This window comes from Nylanderia fulva, unplaced genomic scaffold (genome assembly GCF_048542155.1).
Source record: "Nylanderia fulva isolate GAGA-0341 unplaced genomic scaffold, ASM4854215v1 Scaffold25, whole genome shotgun sequence".
Classification (NCBI taxonomy): Eukaryota; Metazoa; Arthropoda; class Insecta; order Hymenoptera; family Formicidae; genus Nylanderia; species Nylanderia fulva.
This window is the reverse complement of record NW_028190314.1, coordinates 2,688,145-2,705,877: the sequence shown is the minus strand read 5'-3', so window position 1 is coordinate 2,705,877 and position 17,733 is coordinate 2,688,145. Positions and strand designations below refer to the sequence as shown.

The following is a 17,733-nucleotide window of genomic DNA, read 5'->3' as shown; positions in this document are numbered from 1 at the left end:
ATTGGTTAAGGATGATGGAACATGAAGATACGCGTATCTATTTTTTTCATAGTTGACCTTTAAATATTGCCGCACGACGAATGGCCATAGGGCCTACTATGATGTAAGTACGACTAATGCTCGAAAACTTGCAGATTTTTTTGCAAATTTTATTCCTCGCGGTTAAAATATATTCACAAAAGTTAAAAAACAAAAATTATTTCAAAAATTATAATATGTTTTATTTATTCGTTCGTGTATGTAAATAATTATGTAAAAAATATATTGCATAAATTGCATATTCTTTTGAATATTCTTCTTTATAAATAGACAAGGAGATACAGAATTTTAATCTTGCATATAAGTATATATCTGGATATAAATAGATAAGAAATGGACAAAATATATTTCGAGACAAAATCTCCATGTTCGAATCACTGCTACATGATTTTATAGCGCTTTATATAGAATTTAAAGGTATTATAAAAAAATTTAAATAATCTATTTTTAATTGGAGTTATTAAAGGACATTAATACATGGAAAAAAATTTTAGGTATCCCTATATTAAATATTACATTAGAAATTTAGTTATCATATCTAAATTTTAGCTATGATAATTAATATTTTTAAGCTATAATTTTAATAGGGAATTCTCCGTTAAATATCTATATATATTTCGTAAGAAATATAAAATACTATTATTAGTTTCACTTTAAAATATTAGACTATTTCAAAACAAAACAGAATATATACTATACATAAATCACTACATATATCAGAGATTCTAATTTGAATAAAATCTGATTTTATCAGTGTATTTATCAATGTATTTTTTCAAATATTTCTCTCTCCGTTTCCAGTCGGAAGCTCAATTCGTACGTCGTTTTAAACAGAGAAATTGCAAATATATGTATAATTCAGATTGAATATTTAAAAAAGTATGCACTTTATATACGTTAAGTAGTATGAGGATACATATAATGAATCATAGGCGAGAAATAAAAGATTATTTGAACGCGACAAGTACGTAGCATGACTACACATGTGATTGAAGAGAGAAAGGAAAGTCGAAAGTCGAAAAGATGAATTTTAAATATCGTGTACGCGTATTTGTCTTGTACTCATTCCTCGCTTTGAGCAATCAAGCATGTTGAATCGCCGGTGAATGACGTTTTCAGACGCCTACAAACTAGCAACGTTGTAACTTGTGCGCTCTCAGACTCATTGCCAAATAAACCGATATCAATCGTAATACTGTTACGCGAGGAGGAGAAATCGTTGACGTATAAGCACATGACATGATGGAAATTCTATATGACGATATATATCGGTAACGCGGGCGCGCGCGTGATATTTTAAGCCGAACAATTCGCAAAAGCAGCAGCAGCCTCTTTCGCAAAGAGCACTGCCGAACTTTCCTGTTGAGATCACCGTTGATAAGGTGGGAGAAAGTATATTCTGCGTTGCTACACACGCATAATTAACAGTCGATAGTACTTGTAGTGTCGAGAAATCATTCGATTATAGATTAGGTGTATAAATAATTTTGTAGAAAATTCAACTAGGAGTATATATATATTATATATATTATAAACGTCATTTTTATCGGCGATTTTAATCATTATTCCGTCGGCACGAATATTTTGAGTGCGATCATAAAGGAGACTGTAAAGTATTAGGTATTAGTTGTGTCAAATGTAACGGTACCGAAAACGTAATTAAACGAAATTAATACCACATTCTCTAACGCAAAATTCTCGCGTGGCAGACGATTTAGCATACTCCGCGTTCATCAAATCTAAATTTAATATCTTTTTAATTTAAATAAAAATAAAATATTCGCTAATAAAGTTTAAAATTTATTCAAGAAATGTACGCTTTCCGTTAAATTATACATATATTTCGAGTATTAGAAATAGTGATTAAATCTATAAAAGTCTTTTTCGAAAGGTCTATTTTCAAAGGTCTATTTTCGATTAAATTATCGATCTCGTTGACATATGGTAATGAGTTAAAAACGTACTTGTAATATAATTAGTAATCGCTTGTATTAATCGAGTAGATGCGAATTTCGAAGAAATAAAAGCTTTTGTTCTTCTAAAAAAAAAAAAAAAATGAATAAAAGTGAATTGGCGACAAAGCAATTGTGTAATATGTAAATCATTGCATATACGCGGGAGACAAGCACTTGTGAAAAATAATGTAGAACAAGAAAAAAAGAAATTAATAGCGAAATTAATGCCCTCGAGAAAGAGTACACAATAATTACCGCTATCTTTGCATTAATATCAGTTAAAGTTTGACAGGGTACCCATTAACGTTATGAATGCACGTGCAATTAAAAATGCGTAACCACCTTGTCCGCATAGTCCCCATAGTGGAAAGGTAATTGCCGCATATATTTGCGCACTTTGACCCATATATTCATATAACAGCTAGGTACAATTATCACGCGTATACGTATAACGCACCTAGGGGAATCCCTCACAAATATAATACAGGTAATAACGGAGAGGAAGTACGCGCGAGTATAAAATCAAATCTTATTTCTCGCGCACATTTTTCATTTCACCTGGAGATTTTTAATTAATTACGAAGCTGTGGGAAAAAATAATGGCTCTCCATGTACAATCGGGGAGTGTTTTTCATCAAGGGTGTTCCACGTGTAAGGGAAAAAATTGAAGCATATCGCACCTCGACCTCGATGACCGTGGTCATGTCAACGTGGGGCGCATAACAGAGTGTCAGCTTGTCGGCTGTCGGCGCTTCCGTGCGCGGCGGAAACATTCCTAGGATCTCCAGCTTGCCGGTTCCGGAACTTGGCAGGAAGAACGCGCGCGAAGGCCGGCACTATACGCCGAGAGGAATTCGCGGTCACCCGAGAAGCACCTCAAACACTCGGATCTCACCTTCTCGCGCACATGGCACAGTCGCAAGTCGCTTCTCGTCCGTAACGCATACGTCTTAACGCATCTCGCGCCACTTCCGTTCCTTCGTCGGCCGTCGCATCCGCGTAACAAATACACTGTACACTATAACGAGTCGGGCACATTGAATCACGAAATTGTGACGGTAGACACTGTCCGCACTATGCTTCGATTTCTAGCGAGACGATTGATCTCGAGCGATGTTATTACAGAAAAGGTAATCGTAGAAAAGGGGATGGAAAATCAGAAGGAAAGTATTATTATTAACAAAGATTACAGGTCAATTTTTTGGACATGAGACATGTTGGAGTATACGAATCCTGCCAGTGAGAATATTAAAAAAAAAAAAAAAATAAGATTATTTATAAATTTAACAAAAATTAAGAAATTAAAATCTTAACCAAATCAGAACATGTAGCATTTATTGATCGCTATTGTTTCGATCATATAAGCTTGTGATAAATTTGCTGCAATATTATTTAGAATTCTTAATATTATTCAAATCTTTTCATTAATAATAAGTACATTTGCATTCGAATCTTCAGATCGATCAATTTGCCTTCGATTGTTCTTGCAAACAAAATAACGTATTCCTCCAAAGATTCTCAAGTTTCTGTGAGAAAACCGAGTAGCGGTTTACGGGCACATGATCCGAGAAAATTGGGAAAACGTGACGAAACGTGGGAGGTGGGAGCTCGCGCGCGCGGGAGAAGATAGAAGAGGAGCTCTCGCGTTCGCGCGGTTTCTTCGCGACGGAACAGCTGATCGAGCGTCGTGTTGCGGCCGACCGACTGAACGACGGGGACGTCGGCGAAGCGTATGAAAGTGCACACCTAACAGAGCCGTTTACTGGCCGACGCGAACGAAACGGGAGGTGTGCTACGGCGCGCTCTTGCCGAGAGTTACTACTACAACTACCACCACCTACTGCGAACACCACCTTAGTATCCTGCCCTACCATCCGGCCGGGTGTCCCAGCGCCGACAAAGGAGCGACAGAGAGAAATAGAAGGAGAAGAACACCCGAGGTAGGAGAGAAGACGATGGAGCTGCTGAAGAAAGAGAGAGAGAGAGAGCGAGGAGTCTCCCGTTCGCATACCGACCACCGAAATTTCGCCCCAGGGTACGCGCCACCACGTGGCACTAGACCTAGCACCGGCGTCCCCACCATCCGATGGACGATGGGACGTCCCACGATCGAGCGAATAGGAGTTGATATAGTCGGCGCGGTGCTCGCTGAACGCGTGCTCGTCTACTTACATTACGTTAGGGATGCTTAAATAGGGGTGCGCTGTACTGTGTGTCTCCTGTATAATACATCTAGGAATGATGGATTTTCATGTGGTGCAACAGTCAAGTTAATTTCACTAAATTAATATTATGACTGTAATGGCAGATTGTTTGAGAGAGATGAAATGTCTCAACATTATTTCATTGAATTATTGTGCAGGGTGTCCCGAAATTCGCGAATCATCTGTTAATGGTAATGTCGAATGGTAATTGAAAATGTCGAGGCACTAATAATTTTCGAGTTACAAACGAGGAAAATAAGGGTTTTTTGCAAACTAAGTCTTGTAGAAATAAAAATATTAACAAAACCACATTTTTCAATTAATTTTAAGTAGAGTTTAATTTAACAGAATTTTAAGGCTTAGTTACATGATGGTAAAATTGGGAACATGCAAAAAATGACCTCCTCGACATTTTCGCTGAGGAAAAATCGTTTCCAAATGATCCCACGAATCTGCTATTAATAGATGATTCGCGAATTTCGGGACATGCTGTATATTTACGCAAATTATATATTTAATATTGCTGATGATAAAGATTTAAATTAAATCATTAAAAAAATTAAGACCATGTGCTAATAGAAAAGGAATAACGAAATTCTAGGTAACGTTTACTATATGACTCATCATCAACCTTTAGAAATTAAAGATGTCAAGATTCCGAGTTTTCAAATTTATTATGAATCACATTTGTTTGATTTTCGTACGCAAATATTACGTCATCACCTTTATTTATGCATGATTTCAGTATTCTTCACTCGTTTAGTAGAAATTATTGATCATAATTAGGTCGCATTTTACATCGCAGCAACGAGAAAATATCAATGACAGGGAACATATATTTTTTTGCTATTATTAAGAATTTATTGAGCGAAACTTTTCAAAAGATGATCTGTGTGTGCAATTAAAAAGAAACTTTATATCGTTGTACTGCTTAAGATTATTTCTATATTTGCATATAGTATACATTACAAAAAGAAGGTCATTTTTTTCTCTCTCTCTTCTCTTTTCCTTCCACTCTCTCTCTCTCTCTCTCTCTCTCTCTCTCTCTCTCTCGGAGCACATTCTCATTAATTCATGCTAACGTTTCTTTCAGTTATTAAATCATCTTGCGCTAACAGTATTATGTTGGCATGCCGTGCGAGAGATAAGAAACGTAAACCTTATCCGCACGCGATCGTTGCAGCTCGTTATCGCATAAACGTCACATTTGTTAACGCGCGGCGAGAGATAGAAATTGGAGCGCGTTGCCAATACTACTGCTTATCAGATCCAAGATTAATGTTTGCTGCCAAACGAATCATTTAAATTGGTCACTCGTGCAAAATCAAACGGTGTCGGTCCTGGCCGACTTGTGTGGAAGCAGCGCAAAAATGTCCCGTTGACGCTCATTCATAGATGTATCTTCGGTCGCGTGAAGAAGCGAGAAGAAGAAAAAGGAAAAGAGAGAGAGAGAGAGAGAGAGAGAGAAGAAACGGGATAAAGAGAGAAAGAAAGAAAGAGACAGAGAGAGAGGGAAACTTTCACAGCGGTAGGAGTCACTATTAATTTGCAAGGTGAAAAAGACCGTACGCGGGGATACCAAGCCGTTGCTTGCTTGGGTCGTCGACACTTCTGGGCGTAATTTATGCCGGTGTAAATTCTGCAACGTAATTACGGGGCGAAGCGCCATTCACGATGTTATACGCCGAAGTTAAACGTCCGATGTGAGCGCGTCGCGCTCCTTCTGCATAAAACCCGGATGCTCCGAAAGGAAAAAATATCCGCGCGATCCTGATGCCTCGCTCCTCGCTCACCGATACACACATAAGGGTGTAACAGTGTTGTAATTTCGCGACACGGATTATGAATATTATTTTCAGGGATGCATAGAGGGAGAAGAATATATAAGTAAAGTGATATTTTATTTCACACGGCTCTTCTCTTTCGTCGATGAACGCCGACACGACGTAAATCGAAACGATCATTTTGACTATGATGAATGGTCCACCTGGTAGTAATTATTATTTTCAAAGCGAGAAAGATCGAGACCGTTATATATAATTGCGACGATACGTTTTCTATCTGTTATCGATTTGCCGTGGAAGAAAATGTATCTTTACATTAATTACGACATACAGGTCCCGGAAACAGGACCGTGCGCGAGCCTCCCCGATTCTTTCATTCTTTTTTTTTTCATAATTGAAAGATAGAAACTCGATACCTCTATAGGTAGTTAATCACCCGGACGATCGTTGATGGGTACTCGATTTGACATATACGCGCGCTCACGACCGCTCTCGATTAATCACGCCTTTCGTTTCGGCGGCCAAAAAGTCATGAATATAAATCAGTAACGCAAAGAAAAACACGCTCCCTTCTCTCGAGTTCGCAACGAAACGGCGAAACATTGTAAATATATCGATAGACTGTCAGAGCCGCCGCGACCACAATATGCTGTCATCCGATACAAAAATGTCTTCCTGGAGCAGTTCCGAAGAACCAGTTTACCTGCCGCGCACGAGAAGTAAGATCTTTTTTCTTCTCAATTTTTTTCATTCTCCGACCGATGGATCCCGAATATCGAATACGGCAGATCCATAAATTAACGCATCCGAATAAGTTTTTTGGGGAATCTCTCTTGTAACTAAAAACATCCATCGGGACTACTTTTTCAACGTGTGTGTTTATTTGGTACACACGAACAGTCAAAAGCATCGACTGATATCATCACTCGGCTATTTCTCATATATGAGATTTATGATGATTCAAATTAGCCTTTGCTAACCGTTAATCCACGTATAAGAAAAATTTCTATAACGCACTACGAGTTCTCTTATTGGAAAAGACTTGGTAAGGATAGAAATATGCTGATGCATCGTTTTGTCGTTTTGTATTCATATCTGTCTACACTGTATCACTTATTATAAATTTATAGGTCATCGTGCGGTGTAGTTATACACCGCGCGATTTTTCATCCTAGTTTTTCGCCGATAACGATCATGGATTTTATCCCGCTCCATCATACTTCACGAACTTTCGATAATCGTTCGCGCTCGAGGCCTTTCTCGGAGGAAATTTCCACATGGGAGTGTTCGCGCATTTTTAGTCATACATCTTTGGAGCAACAAAATTGCATTTTCACTGAGATTTATATGTCGCCGTCATTTTTATATACCTGCACCCGACAGCTTTCCTTCCGTATCAGAAATTACTGATAATAAATTTTAATCCGGAGAATCCAAGATTATCCACGGTGCTTCGCGATAATTCTAGACACACACGTCTTTAGTAAAAATTTCCCGAATATACGAGACGCAATATCATTATATCATCAAGTAAAAAAAAAAAAAAAGATTATACACAATTACATATATATTTCCCTCTACATAATCGAAGATCAAAAATTACCTCGCGCGAAATTTCCCAAGGAATGCTCCTTCGGCCTTCCTTCCCGCCGTGACTAATTACTGTCAGAAAATGAAGTACATCGTTTCGCGTCGATCGAAAAGAAGAAGAGAGTCGAGATCGGAACTTCGACAACGATCGGCGACTGCGAGAATACGCACTCACGCGTGCAAGTATGAAAGACACGCGGGAGAGAAGGTGAAAAGGGAGAAGGAGAGAGAAAGACAACTCATGGATGAACATAGTAGGAGAGGGAAGTCGCTAAACGGCATTCCAAGCGGACCATCCAACGCCACCCAACGGTAACCAACGCATGACGCCCTTATCTTACCACACGCTTTTCCCTGTGCGTCGTCTTTACTTTACCTCAGTTAACGGATCGTCTACGAGAGCGACGGAGGATGGTCTCGCAAGAGGCTACCGCTGGCCCGCCAAATTGTCCCTCGTTTGACATCCCATCTTTATGACGGATATAAACGAGTGGCACCTTGTCAATTTTATATCCTGTTGAAAGTATGAGATCTTTCTCGTGTGACTTTCTGATTTTTTCTTTCCTCGCTAACGCTAAACCGGAATTATTATCCGGACTTTTCTCGCCAAATAAAACGGTAAAGACTTTAGATTCTTGATAATGGTATACGGAATGTGGCATTCAAAAAATTTATACGTTTTGACGATCAAATTAAAAGTACTATGCAGTAGGTATTTGGAACTTTGCGGAATACGTATCCGCGTAATTGAATCGATCCGATTGAAATGTAAGTAATTCAATCTAATTAGAGGTAATTATTATTCATAAATATTACTGTTTCTACGAGCCGAGAGAGAAAGAGAGATGTGCTGCTTATCACAATGATTATTTAAATCAATCAAATTAAAAAACTCCACAATTATTGAAATATTATCTCATATTGCAGAGAAGTATTTATTAATAAATAAGTAAAAAGAATTTCCAAAATTTTTTAAGAAATGTAATAATTTTTCTATAAAAAAATTTTATAGGAAAATATAATCAGAATTATTTAGGATCAGATTTAGATGACATTATTAAAAAAAATAATAATTTTCAATATTAATATTCAAATTAAATGCTATTTTACAACTCATGTCTATAGCATGGCTCGTTTCTTGACAAATTCGAAAAGATAAACTTTTCCCCATATTACTGACATTTCCCTTCGGGCTATTTGAAATTTACGTCTTTTCTCGCTTATCAGTATTTTGATTGCTAAAACTGTAATTACAAGCATGTCCGTCCGCAAAATTTTGCACGTACACGCCGGGCTTCGATCATTCGCGGCATTCAACAATGATATTCACCGTTAATTCGATGACGATGTTAATGGACGATGTTGCGCGCGCGCACGTGTGTATGTGTGTCTGTTTTTTCGCGACACGAACACACGCGCGCGCATTAAACTCGCGTATATCGGCAGAAGGCAGAGGCAGGAGTCCGGTCCAAGAGGGTTCAAGCTAACGGGACTAAAGTCGATTGTGATTACACCTGTGTGTATGTGTGTTCGTACACGCGCGCGCGCGCGTTCTCGGTTACACGTGAGACACACGTGAGCGTGGCTCTCGTCAATTCTAAAAAGAAATATTTGATCGGAGGAATTTTTAATATGTGCTCCTCATGAGATATAAAATATCGCGAACGCCAAATTTGTCGAATATAATGTACAAGTAAAAAAATCATCAAATGCATAACTAATGTAATTAAATGATATTTAATTACAACAATATACTACTCTCGAGGTAGTCATTCTTTCATTAAATATTTTATCTAATAAAAAATATCTCTTATAATTTTTTGTTAAGACTGAAAACTATAGGCAATATTTTATGATATATAAAATATATAATTATAAAATATCTGTGACAAGTTTGCAATTTATAAGATGCAAATGTAGAGATACGTGAAAATATAAATTTATCATTGTCCTGACATTTAATAATTATTGACGCGAATAAACAGAATATTCTAATGTAATAACACATGTTTTTCTTAACATTTGTTGTGTTGTAATGATTATTATGCTAAAAATTGTATATACAACAATTACCTAGAAAAGTTTTCCACTATTTCAACACACACATGATGATCTATTAAATTTTAAATTTTTATTTTTGTTATAAAAATAAATACCATGGATATAAATAAAATATCATGACGTTTATAAAATAATATAAGAATTTTTCGTTATTATTAGGACAATAGGCTTTTCGAGCAGCTTTTAATAGATACTGTCCCTTTTCTCACGTATAATGTACGGTAATAATATTTCAACCAATGACATACTATGAATGGTATATATCCGATTCCATGCAATTCAAGTAAAGTCGCTATGTGCCTTATTTCGCATTTTACAACAACAAAAAAAAGATAGATGTTAGTACTCGTTATGAGTATTAACAAAAACGAGAGACCGCTATTATTTACAATTAAACAGACAGTAAGTCGGACGCTTAAAAGTCTAGTTTCTTCAATCAATTTGATCTTTAATCTGGTGGTATTGATTTGTAGAACATAGACGAGTTTTTTGATCGGTGTGCGGTTTTGTCGATGCTTTCGTCGATAATATTCCTTACCGATTTCTCAACCGCTAATTAGATCGTGTTATGTTAATGTATGGCACGCACACTTGTTTGATCATGTAACCTAGAGTGCGAGAAGAGAAAAAGAGGGAGAGAGAGAGAGAAAGTGTAGTCATTTAGTCTTTACGACGGTCAGTGCCAGCATCGATGATTATTAGCGTAATTATCTTGAATAGTCGATATTAATCGATCATTGCCAATATTCGACGATGGAATATTTTTAAACGGTTTCTTAATTTCTGATTAACTAAATTTCACAATTATTCTTATAGCTCTTCTTACTTTCTTCAATAGCATTATGTATAAATATATTTTTTAATGTATTTAAAAACTTGCGATATATTTTTCATAGAAATTCGCGCTGCATTATTTTATGCAATTATAAACTTGTCATTCGATTTTCCTACAGAATCTATTATCTTGAAAGAAAACTATTCTCAATCAGAAATTGGATATTTAACTGAACAAGCGAATTTATATTCATATACAAGCCTCGGTAAAGAGAGAGGGAATTGACGAATTGATAAATTGATTTTTGACGTTTTTCGGATTTATTTGCGCTTTGCGATGCGAAATGTAAACACGCACACGCGAACAGTATACACGCCCACCAAGTTACGTGTGTTGCACGTCGACTTGGTTTCGATCTGCAGAACGTTGCAGCAATAGCCAGCCAGGCAGCCGGGTGAAGTCGTATAATCCGAGCAGCATCAATTAGATCGTGTTATGTTAATATCGCCCATACGTACGTACGTACGTAGCAGCGACCAATCATCTCACGACCCGTAGGCGGCCGGCTACCATAATCCGAGGTGGACGGCTGCTGTTAGGAACGGGAAACGGAGACGAAGCGAGAGAGACAGGTGTGCACCGTGGTAGGTGGATCTGTTATGCGGCGAGGAACATTGTTACGAGGATTAGCCGATTTGCCTTCCAACTATGAATCCCTGTCGGATGCAGTTCGGACGATCCCGGACTTTATCGCTATGCGCAGGATGTAAAGAAGCCCGGATGTACTTCGAGAAAGTTAACGCAGGTATATGTAAGTGTTAGTCATCCGCTAAATATAATACTTGCATAAAATTATACAACGTAATATTTTAAATAAAATTATATAATGTAATATTTTACGGATGCTTAACGTGATTATGAATTTTTAACTTGGACGATACGTGGAATAATTATTAAATGACATAAAAAATGTTAAAAATTATTAATATTCACAATTTCAAAAACTACTCCTTACATTCACATTGTATAAGATTTTATCATTAGATTATCAAAATTTAATTTATTACACTAATTATGATTTATTAAATTAAATATTTTGCACGCAAGCTTGCAAGATATAATTTTATGTTAAATCATCAAAAAAAAAACTGTGTAAGTGATTAGAAAGTCTAATTAATAATATCAATGGATAATCTTGATTACGTGTCGTGCTTGTTCCAACAAAGTGACTTCAAGGATGCATAAAGAGATAAAAAAAATTTGGCATCTAAACTTTTCCGAAATACTTTCGCCAATGTCGATCTCGACTGCATTGCCATCAGCAATAATCAGAACATCGACGGCGAGAGAACACCATTTGCGTTCGCGTCAAGATGTAAAGATATTCGAGGAATACGCGTCAAGATAATCGAAAGAGCAGGAAGAACAGGACGAGCCAAAGTTCAGGGCTGGCACTCTTTCTCTTAATCGTGATAACGTTCGCTCGTGCGCGAATCCCGTTGCAAACTGCACCTAATACAATCCACAATGCAAGCAAGCACTGCATCCAAACGGTCAAGGAGATTAATCTCATCTACTGACACGATTAATTCATTTTATGTTATTTAATAATTATCGCACGTGGACAATTAATTAAATCGCGACGTTTTTCCGACTCGACAGATTTCTGTTACATCGATGAATGTGATCGATGCCTCATTAGTAACGATCTCCGGAGTGAAATCTTGCAAGTTGCATGATGCATGTGCATATTTCCGCGACATCATTTTGTTTTTATTACGTTAGATTAATAAATCAAGATATTGAAAAATCTTGGAGCGAAGAGAATTGTGGAAAATACAGGGTTATTTTGCAAGAATTATACAACGACGCAAATCTTAACAGAATTGCATATTAAAAAAGTGCATCCAGCATATCATCTCGAGCATATATTGCGTGCTCGATTTGCATTCGTAATTCACGTTTTCTATCGTATTACATCGATAACGGCAATGCGTATATCGCTATATATTGTAGATAATAACATACGGTATATATTAGACAATCACTGACGTTAATCTTAAATCGAAATGATATTAAGGAAATTCCTTTGCGCAATCCCATCTTCATTATTTTATCACGATACATATAGTCATTCTCGAAACAGAAAGTATAAAATAATATGCTACAAAACACACTATCATATTTAGCAAAAACGAAATGTCAATAAGATTTCGTATCAGTGCTCGCTGTGTGTCACTCTGACAACTAAAGTGATTGAATCTATCACGCATATGCAACGCGGAAATATTTGTTGAACTTGCTCAATAATTTATAGATCGAATCAATTGATCGAGCATGCATACGTATCGTTAAATAAGATTGTCTTCGAAGGAGCATGATTATCTCCATTACAAAAATATGTCATATATGTATAATATATATAAAATTTGTATATATATACATATATAGAATTTTAAAACTCTAAAATTCTAACAATAAATTTTTGTCACATTTTCCCATGAAAATTTACAGCATTTGAAATTATACAATAATATATTCTATTCTAAATATTCTAGAATATCTATATCGATTTAGAGAACAGAATTTATTGTCTCAGATTCTCTTCTAACAGTGAATTTTGTTATCTTTTTCTCTAATTTATTCCATTACGATATTTACACCGATCTTATTGCAACGATTTTTCTGAAATTTCGCATTCATAATAGTCGAATATCCCGCTATCGAATGTCCGTTTCAGACTTTCTTATACGGGTTATAGTATCGGATGGTGGACGGTTATTGCTGCATATACATCTCCACGATATTACGGAAGTGTAGCGAGAGGCGCGTATTGTTACATCGAAGAAGGGATCAGAAAATGCATCGATATTTCTTATACTGTAGCCTATAGTCACGCTTGATTCCGTTCATGGAATTTCTGGATAATAATGTTTCGCCGATGAAAAGTAATTTCGTGCTAATATAAGGACTAATAAAATACCAGAATAAAATACAAGAATATTATATATGAGAGTGTAAAATATAAATAGCAAAATTGTTATTATTTGAGAGGAAATATCAGTAAAGTGTCTCTTACACAAATAAGTTTTTAATTTGTGTCGTCACAGATATAGTCACTAATGACGCAATACGTGGTTTTTTTTCGGAGATATATATCTTCCTGACAAGAAAAAGATAAGGATATAATGAATTCTATTCTGTCAGGGAAAAGAATCTAGTCCAATAAATTATACGAATGCTGTTTGTGAATCGATATATATAATCTTGTTGACTTTACGTAACATACATATTTCAAAATGCTTTAAAAAATCACAGTAATAATGCGAGACAAAAAATGTCTTAAACTCTCGGAGCGATTTCGAGTCCTCGTTTTATTTTTCTTAATCATTTGTAATTTTAAATTTAGATTTCGAAAAGAGAGAAAATAAGCGATCAAATTTAATTTAAACACAGTGAATTAGATCGTTCGTTCGCTTATAAATTGAATTCGATTCGGAATTGAATTAAAAACGTTTTTTCGCGAGTGCCGATCGCCAACGTAGGGTCACATTGAATACACACATTGTGGCCTCGATCGATCGGTTTTGACCGAAAGAGAGAGAAAGAAAGAGAGACCGAACAGCCGCCCACTCGAACCGGTAACAGGTTCCACGCCCTGCGTCGTACCTACATACAGCCTGGACGCAATATTTAAACATCCACGCACTATGCGTGTGCGTGCGCGTGGATCGCGCGACAGGACTCAGCCTCATGTTTAAATACATGCGGCGAAACATAGGCACAGGTTATCTACGTAACATGCCGACGGGTATAGGCCGACATGCGCAGGTGCTTTCCAAGTGCTCGCGGCGATATATAAAGTATATCTCGCGCTCAACGAGACAACCCTCGAAGGTGAAAGAGCACTTTTCGGAGCGAAACCCGCGTGCCGCATTACGAGGGCAGACAAACCATACTCGGGGGTCCAAAATCAGCTTGAATAATTTCTTCCGCGACTGTTATCACATAAACATAGGATAGCTTTATAAATAAACATTGCTTGATGCGGATATAAATGAAACGCGTAAAACATATCAGGCTAAATGAGCCATGATTTCATAACTGCAGCATCCAATCTCTGCTGCGAGGATCCTGAAGAACCTGATATCGGGTTAAAAAAAATTTTGAATTGTAGTAAAAAAAAAAAAAATTTCTATGAGGAAACAAATCAATCTCTCGTACGTCTCTTCACTTTGCTGCGTGGCAAACTGAATTTACATTTACAGATCCGACATATTGGACGGAGCTACTTGAATTCGCGTCGACGAATGCGTATATATGTATACACAGGTAAGTGCAGGTGGCTCTCAGGCGCTCGCAGCGACGCATAAAATATATCAGCGAGGCACTCCCGAAGGTGAAAGAGCATTTTTCAGGACACACGACCGGGAGAGAGAAAGAGAGACTTCCGTGTGAACGTGACACGCGTGTTCGTGTATACGACACGGCTGCATTTTATACGATATACGCTTTCATCCGTGGACTTTTTAATCGGAATATATGGAGCTGCTTTTTCTCTCCTTAAACCCTTCCGCAATCCATTCCGCGTTTTGCTCTCCAAAAATTTCTTAACGTTGTACCATGTCGATTTCCAACATGATTTCTATATACATTATCGTACACCACAACTGTCATTTATTAAAAGCGTCATCAAAAGTAAGTACATGTAGTTAGATTCGCGCAATATTTCTGAGTTTGTACTTTCAGTGTCTTTGTATCGTGCACACTTTCTCCCTATCTATATAATCTCTATCTCATTGCATCTCTCTCTCTTTTTCTCTTCCTTCGTCGTTGTCTTGAAAAATATTGTCTTAACTGGCTGAGTGGTAATTTCGTAGAGTCTCACGAAGAGAACCCTCGCGATTTATAATTCATATTACTTACACGAATCTCTATGAGTCATGTTTATGTATGTATGTGTGTATGCATATCTGTATATAAGATCCTCACGGTAGGATCTCAAAGTAGGACGTCAAAAGGTTAACGGTTATATCCGCGTGTGTATAGTTGTTGAACTAGCGATAGTGTCAAATTGAGGGGAATCCGTCTGAAATGAGTCTAATCGAACTGCCAATTGTAATGAAGCGAAACGACTTCAATTTCGTATAATGATTAACAATAGAAGCCGAAAGGTAAAATCGCATCGTCCAATCGTCGCGTGAAAGTCGCGTCGTGATGAAATTAATTCGAAGAATTGATCCGCAATCACAGAAGACTATCCGATTGTTAAAAAATTAATTAAGTTTCTAAATGAGCCTATAATCACGCGAATAATACGTAATTTTCCGATAATGAGCTTCTCGTGATAAAAGTGAATTTCGTTCCCCGCGAAATTATTCAAATCTGAAATTTGTGATACAGATTTAAATAATGATTCAGATGGAATAGATTGAACTAAATTTGTTCTGATTCAAAACAATCGAGTTTCGAGTAATAGTGAGATAAAGTTGTGATATAATAATACTTTCGCGCGACTATTGATAGCATTTGATTGATGAAAAATTAAACATACAATGAACATGACAGATAATATTAATTTTTATGAGAAAAATAATATTTTTAATGGTTATTATAACTATCAAGTTATATCAAAATATATTATCGTATTATAACATAATTACACAGTAAATTTAAAAAAAAATTTAAAACGATGTAACGCATCATGTCATTTCAATAAAAAAAAGAGAAACTAAAAAATGCAACTGTACAGTTTCTAACTAATGTTCGCAAGTTCGTTTCGTCGGTCCCGTTCGCTCATTATTTGAACGCGTTGTCAGGCGCTCGTCTTTTCTTTGACGTCTCGCTACGCAGGTAATTTGGATCCAGAAAACTTAGTAATTACTATGTAAATCGGCTCCGCTTTATTAAGGTCGTAATGTATGCGTTTTATTTTGTGCTTGTTACCGCATACACGTCCGCCAAATTATTCTGTACGTGTGGGTATAATTTGCAAGTTATCGGGAGCGATCATTTTGGGATTATAATAGTAGTGACGGTGAATAAAGTTTATTAAAAAAAATTATCAGTATTGTATTAACTAGGCATTATTAATTGAATATGACGGGAGGTTATATTACAGTACAAAATAATGTGCAAATGAAAATGATAAATATCGTTTTTGCGACATTTCCGTCTCGAAGGACTTTTCATCTCATATGGGAATATAAAAAGTTAAATTTCATCCTTTACATATTTTAAGGTAACATGCTGTCAGATGCCTCCGAGCGTCAATCAGGTTGTGCATACATTGAATAACCGAGCAATGACGCCATAAATTTTAATAAATTTGTAAATTACATCGACAACACAGAAATCTTAATCTAAAATAATTATTAATTATTATGAGAATTACTTTTGTAATCTTTTTATTTGATAAATTTTAAATGATTATGAAAATTTCGCAATATTTCCTTTATTTACAGCACAAGATTTTTCATTTTTTTGACAAATGCAAAATCATAATAAAACAGCTATTTAAAAATTCATAAACTCATAAACAACAGCCTTTTACATTTTTCTCTTTGAATTTTTATACCACTCTTTTCCTAAATAAATTTGACAAAAATTGTTTTTCCTGAGAGAACATCCTAAATTAGTAAAATTTAAGGTCTAAAATAAATAAAAAAAAAAAAAATAGAGACTAGGCACGTTTTAATGTACTTTAATATCTTGAAACTCGAAAACAATTATAAAAATGGAAAATGTAGAAAATGTTCATTTGTGATTTCCATACAAATGCCATACAAAATCGTGATGTTAACCGTGAAAATTATTATTTCCTTATTTATAATTAAAAACGGTACGCAGTTTACAGTACGTTTAACCTTATATTATCCAATTTGAACAGAGCTCTGGCTCTCTCGTAAACGAATGTCCCGGTCGCTTCGCTGCCCTGGTTTTGCGTACGACGAAAAAATCCCGCGCGAAATCCGGGGTCTCCTCTAGTCGCCTTTCAACGAGAATGGAGTGCAAAGCACGCGCAATAAAACGAGCGGCATAACCCGTCGGGTTGGCAAGGAAAAACGAAGGGCCCGCAAAAAGTTTTTACGGCGACTCTTACCCCGGCGTTTATTATCTCTCGCGCGACCGAAGTTAATATTCCTCGCGTCGCGTTGCAGATCGAGCGCAATCGCTCGGACATTCTTTACGCGCAACGAGAGAGATGCAAGTACAATATTATTCCCTTAAAGATCACGCCAAGTTAAACAGGTAACCTTTTCGCCGCCATCCGTTTTATAAGCGTTTTATAATCTTCTCTCTGAAAGACCATCGGACAAAAATTC

General features: G+C 36.4%; 1 protein-coding gene across 2 annotated transcripts in view; it reads right to left on the bottom strand.

Moving 5' to 3' along the window:
• The window catches only part of TfAP-2 (transcription factor AP-2), an 83,222-nt gene that overhangs the window by 54,269 nt on the left and 11,220 nt on the right, over window positions 1-17,733 (bottom strand). The window contains exon 1 of one of the 2 annotated variants that reach the window (XM_029315453.2): window positions 2,675-3,830. The exons of the other annotated variant lie outside the window; for it this stretch is intronic. Within the exon in view, the coding sequence (XP_029171286.1) occupies window positions 2,675-2,767 (93 nt within the window). The 5' untranslated portion in view covers window positions 2,768-3,830. Of the gene's footprint in view, window positions 1-2,674; window positions 3,831-17,733 lie in introns of those variants that run through there. 2 annotated transcript variants of the gene reach the window in all.